At 53.6% G+C, this 19,818-nt stretch overlaps 1 protein-coding gene across 1 annotated transcript; it reads left to right on the forward strand.

The window, feature by feature from the left end:
- Positions 1–1,430: 1,430 nt before the first annotated feature.
- On the forward strand, positions 1,431–19,105 carry CDX1 (caudal type homeobox 1). Its single transcript, XM_016954032.3, has 3 exons — positions 1,431–1,875; positions 17,314–17,459; positions 18,020–19,105. Exons 1-3 carry the CDS (start codon positions 1,431–1,433, stop codon positions 18,224–18,226), a joined length of 798 nt encoding a protein of 265 aa, XP_016809521.2. The 3' UTR covers positions 18,227–19,105.
- The last annotated feature ends 713 nt before the right edge of the window (positions 19,106–19,818 follow it).

The raw sequence follows: 19,818 nt of genomic DNA on the forward strand, positions 1-19,818 counted from the left end.
TTCTGCACAGCTCCCTGGCACAAAGCCCTTGTGGGGAGGGACCCCATCTGACTTCCTGACCCAGAGCCCTGTCCTTCATGCACCCTTCCCCAAATCCCTCAGCCTTGTCCCCACTCCCAGTTCACTGACACCCCCTCAAGTGTTCCCAGCCCCCACTCCCCCTTAGGTAGCTATGAAATGTTTGCCAGTCCTTCATATGGGGTGGAGGAACACGTGATGCATTTAAAATCCCAAGGGGGCTCCAGCCATAATAAATGGATCAGGGCTTTTGGATCCCGATTCACACAAACCGACTGCTAAAAAGACATTTTTGAATCAATTGGAGTACTTTGAATACGAACTGTGTGTTAGGTAATACCCAGGAATTTGTGTTAATTTTGCTAGATGTGATAATGGCATATTATGTAAGAAAATGTCCATGTGTTTTAGAGATGCGTGCTGAAGTATGTAGGGGTAAAATGACATGATGTCTGGAATTTGTTTTAAAATACTTCAGAAAAGCGGGGAGTAGGTGAAATAAGTGTGACAAAACCTTAATAGTTGTTGAAGCGGGGTGATGGGTACACAGCAGTTCATTATACAATTCTACTTTTGTGTATGCTTGAAACCTCTCAATTAAAAAAAGAGGGTAGAGAGTCATCAAGATAATTTACTAAAAGTTTCCTGTAATGTCCCCAGAAGACCCCCCTAACTCACACACACACACCCCCACACACACACTGCCTTTTGAGAACTTTCTCTAGAAGGCCAACCCAGGCAGTCCCCCAACTGTAAGGAAGACTCGTGTATGTATGTGCATATGTGCATTTCCCCAGGGAAAAACATCCACAGCTTCCATGACGAGAGGGGTCGTGACCCCTCCCCGCCAAAAGATTAAGGACCTGCGATCCTACAGACCGGAGCCCTGTTTGAAGTCTGCGTTGCCCCTCACCTCAAGCTGGTCACTGTGTGAAGTTGGCCTAGAATCCCCCGGCCCCTGGGAGCTTGTTCCTCCGCCTGTAAAATGGGGCTGCAGGGCCGTCCACGCGGCCACCGGAAGGACAAGGTGTTCAGGCCGCTAGGCCGCTCCCTGGCAAGCGATTCCCACTCGCAGCGCGGCCTCGACCCTCGCCCAAGACGCACCCTCCGCGCCCCCACCCCCTCCAGGCCCTGGCCAGTCCACCTCCCGCTTGGGGCGGCAATTTGTCTCCTTTTGAACCCCCCGCCCCCGACGGGTTTCCCCCTTTGATTCGCGGCCCGGAGGCTTCCCCCCGCTTTGAAATGCAAACCCGCCTCGGCTGGGGCCGCGGGCGGCCCGGAGCTATAAAAGGCCTGGGTGGGGCGGGCGCGGCGGCAGGACAGCCGAGTTCAGGTGAGCGGTTGCTCGTCGTCGGGGCGGCCGGCAGCGGCGGCTCCAGGGCCCAGCATGCGCGGGGGGCCCCGCGGCCACCATGTATGTGGGCTATGTGCTGGACAAGGATTCGCCCGTGTACCCCGGCCCAGCCAGGCCAGCCAGCCTCGGCCTGGGCCCGCAAGCCTACGGCCCCCCGGCCCCGCCCCCGGCGCCCCCGCAGTACCCCGACTTCTCCAGCTACTCTCACGTGGAGCCGGCCCCCGCGCCCCCGACGGCCTGGGGGGCGCCCTTCCCTGCGCCCAAGGACGACTGGGCCGCCCCCTACGGCCCGGGCCCCGCGGCCCCTGCCGCCAGCCCAGCTTCGCTGGCATTCGGGCCCCCTCCAGACTTTAGCCCGGTGCCGGCGCCCCCTGGGCCCGGCCCGGGCCTCCTGGCGCAGCCCCTCGGGGGCCCGGGCACACCGTCCTCGCCCGGAGCGCAGAGGCGGACGCCCTACGAGTGGATGCGGCGCAGCGTGGCGGCCGGAGGCGGCGGTGGCAGCGGTAAGGACCCTTCCCTCGCCCTGCGCCTCTGGACCTGCAGGTGCTCGGGCGCGGCCCAGGCCGCCCCCTGTCTGACCTCTGCTCCGGCCCTGCTCGGGTTCCCGGGAGTGTGGCCCTCCTGTCCACCCTCGCCCTGGGGGGCTGCTCTTTGGCTCCCTCTCCTGAGTCTCAGGCTATCGGAGCCTTCAGCAGCACAGCCTAACCCTCTCTCTGTACAGATAGGGAAACCGAGACCCCCTGCGAAGTGCGGAAATGCGCCTGCGGCCGCGGAGCAAGACCCGAACTGGAACGCAGGCTCCCAGACTCGTGTCCCACACTCATTTAGCAACACCGACTCCGTGCTCTTCATCTGCTTCTTCCACTCCTAACCCAGCCCTAGGCAAAGGCGGCAAGTTCGCCCCAGAAGGGACGATTAACTAACTGTGTGAACAGGGCAGGTGACTTTCCTGGCCAGGGCTGCGTCTCCCCATCACACAGTCAAGACATTGCTGGGTCATATCCTTCAGGCTGAAAAAGAGCCCTCTTTGGCCAGACTGGGGCAAGGGGTCTGTACCTTACCTTCTCAGGGTCCTCCCTGAACTCTTGACCCCGGGGGAGGGGAAGCGGGAGCAGTGGGAAGGGGGGCTACTGTTTGGCTCCTGAGCCTGTGAACCTCCTGCCCCCAGGCAGGCCTCTCTGATCCGCCCTCTTCAAAGGCAGGGTAGGGAGCAGGACAAAGGGCCCAACTTTAATGAGGGGCGGCTTGACCTCCGTTATGGGTCCCCCCTTTGTCATGCAACTGGCTCTGCCTTGGCTCGGTAGTGACTCCTGTTGGCCGGAAAGTGAACACGACGTTCCATTGTCCGGACTGTGTCCGGCCTGTCCTGACAAAGGCCACCTAGCCTTGGGGGCGGGAAGCTGGCCTGCCCACCCTTTGATGTCCAGCCCCTCCTCCCCTTACCCCAGCTGCGAATAATCCTGGGACTTCTCCCACCTCCTCGCACTCTTCACCCCCATCTCCCCACACACACCCAGCTTGCCTCGGGGCAGATGCTGGGTTGGTCTTGATCAGGAGCTACGGGTTCTGGCCATAATCATATCCCCTTTTTGGAAGTCCCGGGGATACATAACCTCCTATCTGCCTCCAGGGAGATGCAGGGAACCAGACTCTGCCACTTGCTTCTGTGGCCTTGATTAAATAACAGCTAATGTTTTGGAACACTTAACTAACGGACCAGGCATGACCTAAGTAAGATCTTGCATGCATTAACTCCTTTAACTCTTAAAACATCATCGTAGGTACTATTATCACCCCCATTTTAAGATGAAGAAACTATGGCATAGAGAGTTTAAGTACTTGCCCAAGGCCATATAACCTGTAACTAGTGGGGCTGGGATTTGAACCCAGGTGGACTAACCACTAAGTCTGTGCTCTAATTCTCTACACAACAGCTCCTCTTAAATCAGTCATCTTTTCTGGGTTTCAGTTCTACTGTCTGTGAAATTAGAGAGAAGGGAGATTATGCAGTGGTTTGTACCCTTGTTTAAGTTACAAAAGGACTCCTTTGAAAAATCTGCTGAAAGGTACAAATGTTGCATCATTGGGCAATTTCAGGGGTTCTGGAGGCTACCAGAAGCTTTATCCATAAATCCGGGGTTAAGAACCCTGTGTTCTATGAGAGGAGGTGGTGGCAGCACCAGTGCTCAGGATCCTGCAGTTCCCAGTCTGTGAGGCTCTGGAGAAGGAAGCCTGTGTTTCCTGCTCCTGTGTTCCACTTTCTGCTTCCTGCTCATGGGGTGACTTTGGAGATGAATGGGGAGGTTCCCTATGGGTAGGGACTTGGAGAGAGGCCATCACTGTGTAAGGGAAAAGGAGTGTGTCAGTGGGGGTCAGGGGACTGGGTATCCTGGAGGAGTTTCCAGGAGCTTCCATACAAATCACCTCGTGTCTCTGGGCACGAGAGCTGCTGAACCTGGCTCATCCTCTGGTCTCAAAAGTCGCTTGAAAACTGTTGTCTGCAGGCAGATGAGTCTACCCCAGGCAAAAAAGCATTTCCCCCTCCTTGCTCTCCGAGAGTAGAGGGAAAGGCAGAAGGAGGTCTGGGGGTTCCCAAGGCTCCAGGAAAGGGACTTCCCTGGAGCCAGGTTAGCCCTCTTCTGCAGAGGATGCAGGAACCCTGACCTTCTTGAAGCCAGAAGGTGCTGCCTGTCTTCCCGGGGCATCTGACTGTCTATTCAGTGCTCCTGAAGTGGGGGCAGAATTGGGTTGGCACTGTTGACCCTCCCTGAGAGAGAGGCCAAGCCCCTCCTGTCTTTGGCCTCAGTTTCTCCTTCTGGGCAATGAAGGCATAGGGTTTCCAGGGGTGCTTCCTGTGCAGTGCTGCTGTCCAGGACAGCTGAAGGAGGATCAGTGCATGCCACTGCCCTCCTAATCCCCACTGGCACTGGCCACCAGGTCTTCAGCCTGCCACCAATCCTGGCTAGCCCCCTTTTGCCCCACTTCTGAGCCTCCAGCATTCGAGAGTGGACAAACTGGACAGTTAGAGACCACACATGTAGACGAGGGAACCAAGGTACAGAGACTGTGAAGAATGTTCCAGTTTCACACAAGCGGGGCTGAGCTGGGCTAGATGTCAGAAGAATTGGTTTAGAATTTTCCTATGGTTTCCCATCATATGTAGGATAAACCCCACATTCCTTCCTGAGGTCTACAAGACTACAGCATTTGCACCTGCCTGCCTCCCTGACCTCATCCCCGGCTGCTCTCACCTTGGCTTCCAAGCTCTAGCCATTCCAGACTTCTTTTAGTTCCTCAGACCTGCCAAGTCCTACTGCAGATCTTGCGCACATGCTGTTCTCTCTTCCAGGAAAGCTCTTTCCCCTGATTCTGTGCAAGAGTGGAACCTTCTTACCCTTCAGATCTTAGTTTAATCGTCACCTCCTCTGTGAAGCCCTCCATCATTTCCCAAAGTGGACTCCCCACTACACCCATCACGAATCTTTGCTGTGTTTCCTTCAGAGCACTAATTCCAATCTACTCACTTCCTTACACTTGTTTGTATGTTGTCCATTCCCGTGAGGTCCAGAACTATGTCTGCTTAACCCACTACTGCATCCTGGCACCCAGCTCAGTGCATGGCATTTAGTAGGTGCTCAATATATTTTGTTGAGTGAATGAACAGGGCAAGTGTGAGGGACAAAAGGCATCTCTGGGGAACAGGGGAGTGGGTGAGATCTTGGCTTTCACACAGGTTTCTGAGGTCCCAGCCCTAGGATTGGGACCTGTGACTGTCAAGCCAAGCAGTTCAGGTCAATGGAAACCTGGCTGCCTCTGTCTCTCCACTTGGATGGTACCCCAACTCACCTGGGGAAGTGGGGTTGCTGAGGCTGGGACTAAGACTTCAGTTTCTTCTAAGGAGGGGGCAGTGACAATGGGAAAGATGAGAGAGAGGCTGTTGGGCTTCAATCAGTCTCCGATTCCAAAAGACAATATTAATCAGTTATGAGTGATCAGCATCATTTGACTGAGGCCAGGATAGGAAATGACTACAAGACGTTCTTTTTTTTCCTTTTCTCTTTGCATTTTCATGAGGAGGGTTTTAAATATCATCATTTTCATTAGGATGGTTACACATCATCCTTCTGTGGAAGGCTCAGCCTCCAATTCCTTTGAATAAAGCTGCTCCACAGGTTAATGGCCCACTGGGGTGGCTGAGGTCTCAGGACTGGGGAGATGTTCATGTGGATGAGACTGTGGGAGCAAGGTTTAGATCTTGGTCCAACCCTGTCAACTTTCAGATGGGGAAACTGAGGCCCATGAAGGATATGAATCCTCCCCTCCCCCCACATTGCAGGTCCTCTCCCTTGGCCCATTGCCACAGCCACCAACCTGCTGTCTCACCTTCAGCCTTTCTGTACTGCTCCAGCTGTCTTCTAAAACCATTGCCATATTTACCTTCTCAAGGCACATGCCCTGCTCAAGAGCATTCTGTGGCTCCCTACTGACATGGAATTGCCATTTCATTTTATGCCATTTTTTTTTCTTTTTTTTGAGACAGAATCTTGCTATGTCACCCACGCTGGAGTACAGTGGTGCGATCTCGGCTCACTGCAAGCTCCGCCTCCCAGGTTCACGCCATTCTGCTGCCTCAGCTTCCCCAGCAGCTGGGACTACAAGCGCACGCTGCCATGCCCGGCTAATTTTTTTGTATTTTTAGTAGAGACGGGGTTTCACCGTGTTAGCCAGGATGGTCTCGATCTCCTGACCTCGTGATCCGCCCGCCTCGGCCTCCCGAAGTGCTGGGATTACAGGCGTGAGCCACCGTGTCCGGCCTTTTATGCCATTTCTTTGTTGTAAAATCCAGCTCCATTTCTATGGCAATCAGAGCCTTCTTGAGAACTGGCCTCAACCATCTATTGAAGCCATTCTCCTGCTACTTTGCCTAGATAAGGCAAGTTAAGAGCCAGGGCTTGGGAGTCTCAGAGCTGGGATTGCATTTCCATAAGAAGCTGTATAGCTTTGGACAAGTTAATTTGGATCATTTCTTGGAGCCTGGGCTGCTTCTGCTGTAACAGGATAATAATAGGATTGCATCTCAGAAGAGATGCCTGTAAAGCACCGCCCTGCAGCTGGCACACAGTAGGTGCTTAGGGCATCGGTGCCTGTGACCACCTCTACCAGTCCTCAGCAGGTGCACTGGAGCACACACCTCACGCTCCCAGCCTCTCTAGTCTGGTCCCTCGACCTGCATTGCCCTCCCTTCCCTCTCCTGCATCTTCACCGGCTCAAATGCTGCTCCTTCTCCGAGGCTGTCTCCTGTAGGAAGCCCTCCCTGATTCCTCCCTCCCAAGCACTGTATCAGGCCCTTGTTTTCATGACACTTACCACTGCCTGTCTACTTTCATTGTCTTGTTTATCCCTGCCACTGACCATCTGTAGTCCCTCAAGGACCAGTCCTAATCAGTCCCATCCTCACCCTGTCTTGCACATAGTAAGAGCTCGTGATAAAGCAAATAACTGCGGCATTGGCTAAATCTTTACTGTGTGCCAGGCACTGTGCCAATAACTTTGCATGGGTGATCTCACTTAAGTCTCATGATAGCCCTGAGTGGTGTAAGGATCTAGTATACTCATTTGATAGATCAGGATAATGAGGCTCAGAGAGGGTAAGGTGGCCTGCCCAAGCTCATACAGCTAGGACATGGCAGCACAGTGTTTACACCCAGTCTACAGCCCAGCAATCGTCTGTGAAATAAAGACACACTCACGAAGGGGAGCCTGAGACCCCCCTTCCCCATGGGCATCCCAGCCAGGTTGGGGGGAAAGGAGGCCAGGCAGGGGATGTACTGTAAGAGGCTGGGGGAGGAGGGGGCCCAGCAGGGGCCTGGCTGTTTAGAACCGATTCTCCAGGCAGAAGCTACATTTGACACCTCATCGCTCAGATGTAGCTGGGAAAGGGAATGACCCAGTTAGAAGGTGGCAGAAGGCTTTTTTTTTGGTTGGGTGTTTTCTCCCTGCTGCTTTGGCAGATATTGCTGCTCAGAGCTTAGGGAATCATTGTGAAGGTCCAAAATGGTTTGTTAGCAGCAGGGTCTGGTGTGTCCATAGGAAGTTATCTTAATGGGCCGGCCTCTCAGGTTTTTGTGTTGGAGCTCCTGGGATATGGAAACAACAATCACATCTGGAGTCAAGGCCGTCACCATGTTAGCACGCCAGACCCTCCCCATGCCACGCTCACCCCTCAGGCTTGTGGGGGCACCCCACATGGATCCCCCCCATCAACAGAAAGAAGGAGCAAGCTAGGCTCCACACCCTCCCATGGCTTCCTTTTGTTCTTGAAACCAAATCCATATCCCTCTCCTACAGAATCTGCTGGCCTCTCCAGCCCCATCTTGTGCCTCTCTCATTCATTCATTCATTCAAGCAGGCAAGCAGTAATATTCTCTGAGTGAGTGTCTTCTGTCCTGAACTTGCTCCTAGGCATTGGAGATGATGGCCTGAACAAGGCAGACGGGTCCACCTGCACGCAGAGAGCTGCCCTCTCTGCCCTCACTCTGCTCCTCCCTGCCTGGGGGCCTTTGCACCTGCTTCTCACTCTCCCTGGAATGTCTTTCCCTGTTCATGACATGGAAGCCTCCTTCTCAACCTCAGGTCTTGGCTTAAATGTGGTCTGTTCCTGGAGACCTCCCCCAGCTAAGTAAAGTAGCATTCTTACCCCCACCTCACCAGTCGGTTTAGCTCATTGCTCACTTTCCTTCCTGCTACTTATCCCAGTTTGTCATTATTTCATTTGTTTGTTTTTAATCTACCTCCCCTGCCATGAAGGAGATAATGAACTATTTACCAAATAAGTACTGAGCAGTTATTATGGTAATCATAATGCGAACCAGCATCTATTGGGTGCTCAGTGTGTTCAGCATTTTTTCAAATGCAAGATTTCTGTCCCCGGAACAGCACATTTCTTCTCCATCAAATGAGTGGCTTGGACTAAGCTTTAGGAGCAATGGAGATGGACAGAAGGCTGTGCTTTGGAGGCTGAGCCAGCAGCTGCTGGAGTGGACGTGGGGAGCAAGGGAGACAGGACTGAGAGGTGCCACCTTGGCTTTTGATCTGAATGGCTGGAGGATGGAGGTGCTGTTTATTGAGTTAAGGAAGCAGAGGAAGTAGCAGGTTTGTTTTATGTATTCACCAAGGATTCATCAAGTACTCACTGTGTGTTTCAGGCACGTGATAGGTGCTGGTGAGCTAAATGGCATGGCCCTACCCTCAAAGAGCATTCAGGGAGCCAAGGCCTAAGGGGAGGGTCTTCACCAAGGTCACACAGCCAGCTAGGGGTAGGAAGGGGCTGGAGGCAGAGCCCCTCACTGCAGCCCCACCTCGAATGTGAGACTTCGGGAGCCACACCTACAGTGGAGTAGCAAGGGCTTCACTCTCAGACTAGTCTAGTGGAAGATGGCCAGGGGGGCAGTGGCCTGGAAACTCCACCAGGAAACAGTTCAGAGAGGCCTCAAGTTCTTCGGCCTCGGAGAAGACCTGAAGGGATGCAGTTGCTGTTTGTAAATCTTAAATGGCTGTCTTGGGCTCAGGGTGCCCCTGTGGAAAAACTCAGGAAGGATATAAATGGGTGGCAGATGCAAGAACTGGCTGCTTTGCAGCTAGTAGGCGTGTGCTGCAGTGTGGGCGTCCGGACCCTGGTAGGAGTTTGATCTAGCAGCGTTTGTCCAGTAGGACTTTGCGCCAGGATGGAAATGCTCTGATCTGTGCTGTCCAGTAGGCAGCCACCAGCTGCACGTGGCTGTTGAACACTTGAAATACAGCTAGTGTGACTGAGAGACAGAATTTTATATTTTATTTAATTAATGTGGCTAGTTGCTGTCATATTGGACAGTGCAGAAAAATCCCTCTCAAGAGTTCCCAGAATGGAAATCCATTCTGCATAAGCTCCTTGTTCTTGCATTGAGGAATCTCTCCTGCCTTTTTTTTTTTTTTTTTCCTGAGATGGAGTTTTGCTCTTGTCGCCCAGGCTGGACTGCAATGGCGCAATCTCGGCTCACTGCAACGTCCGCCTCCTGGACTCAAGCGATTCTCCTGCCTCAGCCTCCAGAGTAGCTGGGATTACAGGCGCACGCCACCACGCCCAGCTAATTATTGTATTTTTAGTAGAGACAGAGTTTCATCATGTTGGTCAGGCTGGTCTCGAACTCCTGACCTCAGGTGATCCACCCACCTCAGCCTCCCAAAGTGCTGGGATTACAGGCATGAGCCACCTCGCCTGGCCTCTCTCCTGCCTCTTTCAGCTTCTTTGTCTCTGTAGTATCATCATCATCATCATAGTTTTTATTAATAAGTACTTTGTTAAGTAGGTTATTACTTTGGTCTCCATAACTACCATATAAAGAAAGTATTCATGTCTTCATTTTAAAGATAAATAAACTGAAACTCAAAGAGGTCCAGCAACTTGCCCAGGGACATACCACTGGCACATGGCCAGACTGGGGGAGGGCCACCGGTCTCTGTCTGACTCTAAAGTCCCTTCCTCTTTGCTACCTCCCAAAGCTGGGTCAGATTGTGGACCTTGATGAAGAAGATAGGGCAGCAGATGATGCAAAGGTGGCCCTGGAGGAGGAGGGTGCAGAGATGATGAAGAACTCTAACTAGGAAGGAGGGTGACAGTGAGGAGGAGAATCTGGCTAAGGCTGTAGGACTCCCAAAATGGCTGGCCTGGCCATTGTCCCCCTTTCCCCGCCCCCATGCCAGCTTCATCCCTGCTCAGGGCTTGAGTGAGGAACCATGATATTAGCAGCCGGGGACTGCCAGATCAGCCAAGACAAGGACCCAACTATGGGTCAGGCAGAAAGCCTGATGTCCCAGGAAGGGTATCCATCCATTGTAGAGCTGGTGAGGTTAGGGCACAGTGGAGAGCCCTCCCCCTGGTGGTACAGATGGGGAAACAGGCCCAAATAAGGGATCACATGTCCAGCTGGTGAGCCAGCCAGATCTCCCCACTCCCAGGCCAGTGTGTTCTTGGCCCTATGGCTCCCCATTAGGCGACATTCCTCTCTCTCACGAGGGACTCCACCAACATGCCCACTTCTGCAAATAGTTCTGTTTTCTCCTTTTTGTCTCCATAGCTTTTTACCCTTTCCAGACTGCTCTCACAGCCATTCTGTTCCCCAGGCAGGGGAAGGAAAGCCCAGGGAAATTCAGTCACTTGTCAAGTCCTTCAACTAAGATGACCAGGCTGGACCACAGCCCAGGTCTCTGCCACCAGGCAAGGTCTAGAAGCTCGCCCCAAACACCCAGCCTTTCCCAAACCTCAGTAGAGTGTGACGCTGCTACAATTTAGGCCCCTCACCAGAAGTGCCACCACCTCTGAGCTGGCCCACAGCCTGCCACCCTTGCAGCGCTCCTACAAGTATTATCTGGGGTGAGATCAGTCCTCCTGAGCCCCTTTTTCCCACCCTTTCCTTTGCCTATTGGCCTTGCAGTCATCCACAGCAAGTGACCTATAAGCTCTCTGGACTTGCTTCCTTATCTTGGAAAAGGGGGCTCTTTGCAGTAGCATTCTATGGCTACCCTATTCCCACCTCCCCTGAGCCCCCTCCTGCCAAAAGCCCTATGCCCTTCGTTTGTCATTCCTAGGCTGGCATCACAGACACGGGTGAGCTCCCCATCGCCTGTTGCCGCATGTAGTGTGGGTCTCTGAGGGACTTGGCTGGAGGGCGTGTGGGGCAGGTGCTCCCTGTGGGGGTTGCCTGGGGTGGCAGGCAGCAAGGTGGCAGGGGGGGCCAGGAGGTCTGATCTTTAAGGGAAGGCTCAAAGCTGCACAAAGGGCTCAAAACTGCAGAGTCTCGAGGGCACTTGGACTGGTGCACAGGCTAAACCAATGCCCAGAGGAGAGGAGGAACTAATTCTAGGCCACACAGATGGCATGGGACTGGGACCAGGACCCACTGACTTTAGCTGGTGGTTCAGAATCCACAGGGGCTTCGTTAAAGATGACAGAGAAATTAGGATGCAGTAGATCTGGAGTGGGGCCTGGGAATCTGTATTTTTAGCAAGCCCTTGTGTGTACAGACGTGCATGCCTGTGTGCATGTGTGTGTTGGGGTTAGGATCTTGAAGCACAGCCAGCTGGGGCTGGACCACCCAGGGAGGAGTCACAAAGGTTTTCGGAGCTGGATTTGTGGTCCAGGCCTGGGGGGCCAAAGCTGGTCATCCCCCAGGGCCACACACCCGGCAGGAAGAGGGCAAAGGAAGTGCTGACCTAGGGGCCATTTGATTGTGCTGGAGCAGAGGCCACACTCTGTCCTTGCCTGGCCCAGGCTGGATGGGGAGCCCCCACTGCAGGCCACTGTGGCTCCTGTCCCCATCCTCCCCCTGGGCAGGCCCAGTGTCTAGACTCTCAGACTGAAATTGGTCTTAGAATTCTTTCAGCTACAATAACAAACACAATCAGAGAATCAACAAACATTGGGAGGTTCACGTTTCCAAGTTGGAAGGGACCTTATAAGTAAACGGTCATTTCTAGCAGGCCGCCCATTGCACAGATCCATTCCCTGGCATTCCTGCCAGATGGTCATCCCACAACTGTTGGAAATGAGTAAGATCTGCCCTTCCCCATGCACCTCCTGCATGCTAGACATTGTCCATCTATCTCAAGTGAGCCCCTGTATGCCGCAGGGTTGGAGAGAACTACAAGAAACCTTGTACCATTTGATTGATAGGTTCTACTGCTGTTTCTGAGGCCAGATAGACCTGGTTTTGAATCCCACCTGCCTGATGCGTGGTCCTCTCTGACCCTGAGTTTTCTCATCTGTAAAATAGAGTGATAGTTGCCCAACTCCATGGGTCATTGAGAGATGTATACAAAGGGCCCAGCACATGGATGTGTTGGCTATTATTAGAATATTAATTTTCCCCATTTTACAAATACAGAAAATGAGGCTCAGAGAGGTGGGGAGACTGTCCTAGGTTACCCAGCCAATGAGCAGCTGCACTCCACAACCCCAGAGGTTTAGTTTTAATGACATCCAGGAGCTCTGGGCTGGAACTCCTGACTGCCCCGAGACACCTCTGGAGTCACAGAGTGTACCTCTGTTGGGCTCCACAGCCCCTCTCCAGAGCCCAGAGAAGGGTGACAAGGTCTGTGGGCCAGGTCTTCACCGGCAGCCTTGCCAGGACAAAGAGGAGTAATTATGGAGCTAAAGCCCAACCAACCACACGTTAGGGTCACCTGGAAAACTATTCAAGTACCAAATTTTGAGACCCATTTTAGCGCCACTAAATTTGAATTTCTGGGGCCAGAATCTGCAGTGTGAAAAAGCTTCCCAGGCAGTTCCAAGGCTGCTGGTCAGGCACTGGGAGCCATTGGCCTGTACCGTGCATGCATTAGGGGACGGGAGTTTGCTACCTCTCATGGTGGCCTAATCCACATGGATGGGACATTCTGCGCATCCCAAAACTGGAGAGAGAAAGCCTCCCATTTCGGTGAGTTACCCAAGGCTCTTCCCCTCTGTGCTCACCCCTGAAGAGCTGAGGGGGCTCCCCATTCTCCCTCCCACCCATTCACACTGGCATCTGGCCCAGAGGATTACTCATGAGGTGGCTGGGAGTGGCCCGCCCCTCAGCAGACACCTGTTATAGGAGCCTGGACTTCCCCCTTAGCTCCAGCGTCCCAGGGGCCTGTAAATAATTCATCCCCAGCCCTCTCCCCACCCCACTGCTCTCACACACCTCCCTGCCCCCTCCTTCCCAGGCTCCAGAGGTATCTTGGGGCAGTTGGGAGTTCCAGCCCAGAGCTGGGACTGGAGCCCAGGGCTCCTGGCTGTCATTAAAAATACAAATTAACACATACACTTGATAAAGATTTAAAAAACCCAAAGTCTCCCTCCTACCTGTGGCTTTCCAACCTCCGGTGCCCTCTCCAGAGGCAGCCCCTATTACTGGCTTCTTGTATATTCTTTCAGAAAGAACTATGTTTGGGTATGTGTGTGTCTCCCCCGTTTTTATACACAAATGGTAACATACTTTACACTATTCTGTCTTGCTTTTTTTTTCACACGTCTTAGAAATTGCTCCATACTGGGACATATGGGGTTTTGAAATTTCTTTTTAATGACTGCATAATGCTCCTCTCCACGAATGCACCATCCCTTCTCTCACCAGCTCCCTGCTTGTACACATGTACATTGTTTTTTGTCTTGTGTTATCAGAAACAGATGGAGCTTTGGGCAGCTCTTGGTCGGATCAGTTACTGGAAGTGGGATTCTTCGGTCAAAGGGTATGTGCCTGTTAAATGAGGCTAGATATCGCCAAGTTGGGCGCTAAGGAGGATGTTTCAGTTCTCACTCCTGGAACAGCATATGGGATTCCCTGGTTTCTGAGCCACACGGTGTGATAGCAAACATTTTGTTCTTTGGCAGAGCCATTTTCTTGCACGAAAATTGTGTCTTTCAAGCAGCTCCACCAGAGAGAAGTTGGCCAATGGGTTCCTGAGCCCACCAGCTCCTCTCCAGAGCCCAGAGAGGAGTGACAAGGCCTGTGGGCCAGGTCTTCACTGGCAGCCTTGCCAGGAGAGAGAGGAGTAATTGTGCAGCTAAACCCTATCTCCATCTGGTCTCACTCCTGACCCCCTCCCTTGTGGAAGAGCTGGGCCTGAGGTCAGAAACCTGAGTCCTGGTTCATACCATGACCAGTCAGGACAGCCCTCTGCAAGTGCCCTTTCTGAGCCCATTTCCCCCCACCTATGAAATGGCTCTCGTGGGTCTGGGCTTGCTCGTCAGAAGAGGCAGGAGTGGATGCTAGGACTCTAAGGAAAAAGCACCTTCAGGACCACTGCCTGTGATCTCTAGGCGAAGGTCTGGGTGGGCAGGGAGCCTCATGCCCTACCTCAGGCCTGTCCTCCTGGGGGTGGCTGTGAGTCCTCTGGGCATTTTAAGGGCCCCCAGCCTGGGGCTCTCAGTGGCCTTCCCTCACCATGGTCTGGGCTGTCCTTTCCCAGAAGTAGCAATGGAGGGGTGGTCTGCTATTTAAGCTTCTGTTACCAACACTTTGGGGCTCCATGGCAGGCTCAGTGGGCCCTAAATTTGGCAGCATGCGGAATTGTACCCTGGAGAGGCAGCAAGAGCTCTAGAGCATGGGGCATGGCCTTGGGCAGGCCCGTGCCTGCCTGGGCCTCAGTGACCCTGACTACACACGGAGGTAGGACTGGAAGGGCTCACCAGGCCTCTTCTTTGGCCCTCCAGCTGCCATGCAACCATTGTGAACCCCGATCTCTTCCTCAGTAAAGTGCGAGGAGACTAAACTCTCACAACCCCTTCCAGCTTTAGCCCAGTGAACCCAATGGGTCTGTGGATTCAGAGCCATGTTGGCCTCCAGTGCTGGTGGCATTAGGCAGAACTGTTTTTGAGCCGGCGTTGCATTTTCTAGGCCAAGGAGGGGCCCAATCTGGAGCCAAGGCCTGGGCAGCCACTCCCTTATCCCTTTCCTGGGGCCAAACCTGGCTGAAGGCCGAGGCTATCCCGTGCGATGCTGGGCAGCGGACTGAGGTCAGTGGACATGGAAGCGTCCGGTGTGGTTCCTCTGCTCTGGCAGGAAACCCAGGGAAAAGCTGCCCAGGAACATCTGCTGCCTCCCATTCTCCACAAAGCCATTTGGCTCACGGAGAGCCCAGTGGCTGTCCTGCCAAGCTGCGTGGGCTTGGTGGAGGGGGACAGGCGTCAGAATGGGGGCGGGTGAGTGGTTAGTACAGGGGTGCTGAGGGACAGGCAGGGCCAGGGCTGAAACCCAAGAAGGTGAAGGCTGGGCTGTGGTGGGGACACTTGCGAGAGGCGGGAGGGGTTGATGGTCTTTCAGAGACCCGCCATGCCCTGGTGGGAGCGTGTGTGGGTCTGGAAGTGCTTGCGTGCGCCTCCTATTTATAGCCACGTGCTCAGCTTCTTATAAAGGAAACTGGTGCTTAGCCAGGCCCCACACAAGCCCAGGCCAAGCATGACTCTTAGTATTCTCTCCAGACAGACCTCTGATCCCAGTCCCAAAGAAAGTCCTGACATTAACCTCAGCTGGTCCTCAAATCCAGCTCTGGGCCCCAGGCTGAGCCTCATAAAGAAGCCAAGGCACCGCCCTCTCTCCTGGGTTACGGCAGCTCTCCCTGCACTTCCCCTTCCTCTTGCAAATCTGTTCTCCATGCAGTAGCCAGAGTAATATTAAAACCTACATCAGACTTCATGTCTCCTCTGCTCAGAATCCTGCAATGGCTCCTGTCCCAGACAGAGGAAAACCCAGAGTCCCTCCCCTTGTCTCCTGTCCCGTCCCCCTTCTCACTGCACCTCAGCTCCACCAGCTTCCTCACAGCTCCTCACTGTCAGACAGCAGGCAGACAGCAGGCATGCCCCACCTTGGGGCCTTTGCACTTGCTGTTCCCTCTGCCTAGAAGCCTCTCCCCAGATGTCTGCATGACTCTTTTTTTTGTTTATTTTTCTTGAGACGGAGTCTCACTCGATCACCCAGGCTAGAATGCAGTGGTGTAATCCTGGCTCACCACAACCTCCACCTCCCAGTTTCAAGCAATTCTCCTGTTTTCCCGCCTCAGCCTCCTGGGTAGCTGGGATTACAGATGTATGCCACCACGCCCGGCTAATTTTTGTATTTTTTAGTAGAGATGAGGTTTCACCATGTTGGCCAGGCTGGTCTTGAACCCCTGACCTCACGTGATCCACCTCCCTCAGCCTCCCATAAAGTGCTGGGATTACAGTTGTGAGCCACCGCGCCTGGCCCTGCATGACTCTTTCCTGTACCTCCTTTACACCTTTGCTGAAATTCCCCTTTTCAGCAAGGCCTTCACGGCCCATTCTATTTAAAATCACAGACCACCTCCTCCCTAAATTCCCAGTCCTCCTTCCCTGCCTCCTTTTCTTCTGAAACACTTATCAACTAGTGTATCAAATATTTTATTTTTCTTTTCATCATCTCCCTCCCCTAGAAGCTAAGCATCACGAGGGCAGGGGTTTTATTTTGCTCAGTGCTGTAGCCCAGAGCTTGGCTCACAGCAGGAGCTCAGTGAGGATCTGTGGGATGAGCTGCATCTCTCCTGCCCGGTGCCTGGACACAGGGGGATGTGTGGACGGCTTGGGCAGACCAGCCTCCGGCCTCTGGTGCAGGCCCAGCTCAGGGCTTGGTATCGTGAGCCAGAGCCTTTGAGGTAACTGGCAGGTCCTAGGGGTCCATCAGCAGCCCCAGTCCTCCCTGTCTGATGTTGAGGCCATCCCCAGGCATTCGGCAAGAACTAGGGAGCCCACACCTGGGACAGTTCCAGATTCTTTCTGCTTCCACCTCTACCTGTGGTGGCTCTTCCCTTCTCTCTTCTCTTGCACAGGAGGAAGGAGCAGCTGCCATCTCATTAGTCTTGATCACCCTTGCCTGCCCGGTATCCCCTCCATGTCTCCAGCATTCAAACCTATCTGATATCTGACCACAGAGTGGAGAGTTTGTTAAAAATGCAGATTCCACCCCCAGGCTTTCTGACTAACTGGTCAGGGATGCCCAGAACCTGTGTTCTTCACAAGCTCCTGGAGAATGGCTGCTGTGCAGCCACATCTGGAAGCTGCTGGCTTAAAGTTGTTGGAGCTGGCCTTCAGAATAGGGCTCTGGGTCAGGAGACCTGGGCTGAAGCCGCAGCTCCGTCAGCAGCCTGCTGTGTAACCCTGAGCCGGTTGTTTTGCCTACCTCACTGCCTCCCTGATGGGCATGGGAGGAGTACTTGCCTCCCAGACTGTGAGTCTGTGGGTCTGAGTCTGGGAAATGACTGTTTCCCCTGAACCTGGAGTGTATGTCTCTCCCCACCTCAGGGTCCTACTTCAGGGAGCCTGGATTGTCTTCCTCCTGGGGGTCCTGCCTGGGCCTTTTTTGCAGCCTCCTCCTCTCAACTCACCTTCCTTCCCGGCTCCTTCTGCTTCTCAGGTAAGACTCGGACCAAGGACAAGTACCGCGTGGTCTACACCGACCACCAACGCCTGGAGCTGGAGAAGGAGTTTCATTACAGCCGTTACATCACAATCCGGCGGAAATCAGAGCTGGCTGCCAATCTGGGGCTCACTGAACGGCAGGTGTGTCTGTCTTCCTATCTCAGCCATAGGAGCAGTGCGAGGACTCTGGTCTCCAGGCTGCCAGGCAGAGTACAGAGCTCAGTAGGAGGAAAACAGAGAGGTTGAGTCTCCAGGCCATTGTCACACAGCACAGCAGAAACTGAGGTGCTACCAGCACCCTCCCTTAACAAAACCCAATATCCTTGCCCCCAAAGGCAGGGGTAAGGGGATCTGATTAGCCACAGGCTACAGCAGGCTATGATTAGTGCTGTAGGAGGTGCACGTGCTATTTACATTAGGGGAGCAGTCACAGGGATAACAAGGAAGGCTTCCTGGAAGAAGTGTGGCCTGGGAAGATGGAGAGGGGGAAGGTTACAAAGAAGGGCATCTCCAGGGTAGGGGTGCAATGTTTAGAGGGGGAGAATGAATTCAGGGTCCATGTGGTCTGGGAGGCTGGAGAGGAGATAAGCCACAAAGCCACATGGAGAAATAGGGGCTCACTGTCCTCGTCTCTCCTTCTTGCACTCTCTCTTTCACTCTCTCCCTGCTGCCCACTCCATCTCTGTCCTCCAACCCCACAGGTGAAGATCTGGTTCCAAAACCGGCGGGCAAAGGAGCGCAAAGTGAACAAAAAGAAACAGCAGCAGCAACAGCCCCCACAGCCGCCGACGGCCCACGACATCACGGCCACCCCAGCCGGGCCATCCCTGGGGGGCCTGTGTCCCAGCAACACCAGCCTCCTGGCCACCTCCTCTCCAATGCCTGTGAAAGAGGAGTTTCTGCCATAGCCCCATGCCCAGCCTGTGCGCCGGGGGACCTGGGGACTCGGGTGCTGGGACTGTGGCTCCTGTGGGCCCAGGAGGTCTGGTCCGAGTCTCAGCCCTGACCTTCTGGGACATGGTGGACAGTCACCTATCCACCCTCTGCATCCCCTTGGCCCATCTGTGCAGTAAGCCTGTTGGATAAAGACCTTCCAGCTCCTGTGTTCTAGACCTCTGGGGGATAAGGGAGTCCAGGGTGGATGATCTCAATCTCCCGTGGGCATCTCAAGCCCCAAATGGTTGGGGGAGGGGCCTAGACAAGGCTCCAGGCCCCACCTCCTCCTCCATACGTTCAGAGGTGCAGCTGGAGGCTGCTGTGGGGACCACACTGATCCTGGAGAAAAGGGATGGAGCTAAAAAAGATGGAATGCTTGCAGAGCATGACCTGAGGAGGGAGGAACGTGGTCAACTCACACCTGCCTCTTCCTGCAGCCTCACCTCTACCTGCCCCCATCATAAGGGCACTGAGCCCTTCCCAGGCTGGATACTAAGCACAAAGCCCATAGCACTGGGCTCTGATGGCTGCTCCACTGGGTTACAGAATCACAGCCCTCATGATCATTCTCAGTCAGGGCTCTGGATTGAGAGGGAGGCCCTGGGAGGAGAGAAGGGGGCAGAGTCTTCCCTACCAGGTTTCTACACCCCCACCAGGCTGCCCATCAGGGCCCAGGGAGCCCCCAGAGGACTTTATTCGGACCAAGCAGAGCTCACAGCTGGACAGGTGTTGTATATAGAGTGGAATCTCTTGGATGCAGCTTCAAGAATAAATTTTTCTTCTCTTTTCAAAAATGTATAAAAATCATTATACATAGCATTAAAGAAACATTTTTGAGAAGTACAAATCATCCTCACCTTCTCCAGCAATTGTGTATTCCTTTCCCGTTGGTTTAGGCCCACAACAAGGTCACCTTTAAAATACATTTGAAAGATCAAAACAGAACACCATTCATGTAGGTCTATGAGACTACGTAAAAATGTGAGTCCATTTTGTAAGCAGAATCATCAGACTCAACATATCAGTCTTTTGAATTTTTCAGATATGTTCAGTTCAGGTTTTTCTTTCAATAATGACATTCATTGCTCACCCCATGTGCTACGCGTGGCTGGGCCTGGGAAGCACACAGTCCTTGTCCCCTAGACTGGAGAAGGGGTGTGAGATCATGTCTTGGGAAGATGTGGAGGGGGAAGGTTACAGAGAAGGGCATCTCCAGGGTAGGAGGGCAAGATCTAGAGGGGGAGAATGCATTCAGAGTCCATGTGGTCTGGGCAGCTGGAGCAGGAGAGAAGCCACAAAGCCCCCCTTAGGGTCTGACTTCAGGGGTCCTGAATTGCTCTGCAGAAGTCCCCAGTCCAGTGGGGAAGACTGCCATGCACACAGATGACACTAATATAACAGGATAAGGGCCAATCTGAGCGTCAGGGGAGCCAGGGCATCCAACGAGAGCAGAGCACATGCCTAGCTTATCCTGGAAGGCTTCCTGGAGGAGGTAATGTTTGAACTGAGACCGAAAAGGACTAGCGAGTGTGGATCAGGCCAAGAAGGGAATAAAGGAGAAAAG

The sequence above is a fragment of the Pan troglodytes genome, chromosome 4, assembly GCF_028858775.2.
Source record: "Pan troglodytes isolate AG18354 chromosome 4, NHGRI_mPanTro3-v2.0_pri, whole genome shotgun sequence".
In the NCBI taxonomy this organism is placed as follows: domain Eukaryota; kingdom Metazoa; phylum Chordata; class Mammalia; order Primates; family Hominidae; genus Pan; species Pan troglodytes.

What these genes read in the sequence shown, in the direction of transcription:
- CDX1 (XM_016954032.3), top strand. Translation starts at nt 1,431, where the DNA reads ATGTATGTGGGCTATGTGCTGGACAAGGATTCGCCCGTGTACCCCGGC. An exon ending in CGGAGGCGGCGGTGGCAGCG is followed by an intron (nt 1,876 to 17,313) that starts GTAAGGACCCTT and finishes TCTGCTTCTCAG; the next exon opens with GTAAGACTCGGACCAAGGAC. An exon ending in TGGGGCTCACTGAACGGCAG is followed by an intron (nt 17,460 to 18,019) that starts GTGTGTCTGTCT and finishes CCAACCCCACAG; the next exon opens with GTGAAGATCTGGTTCCAAAA.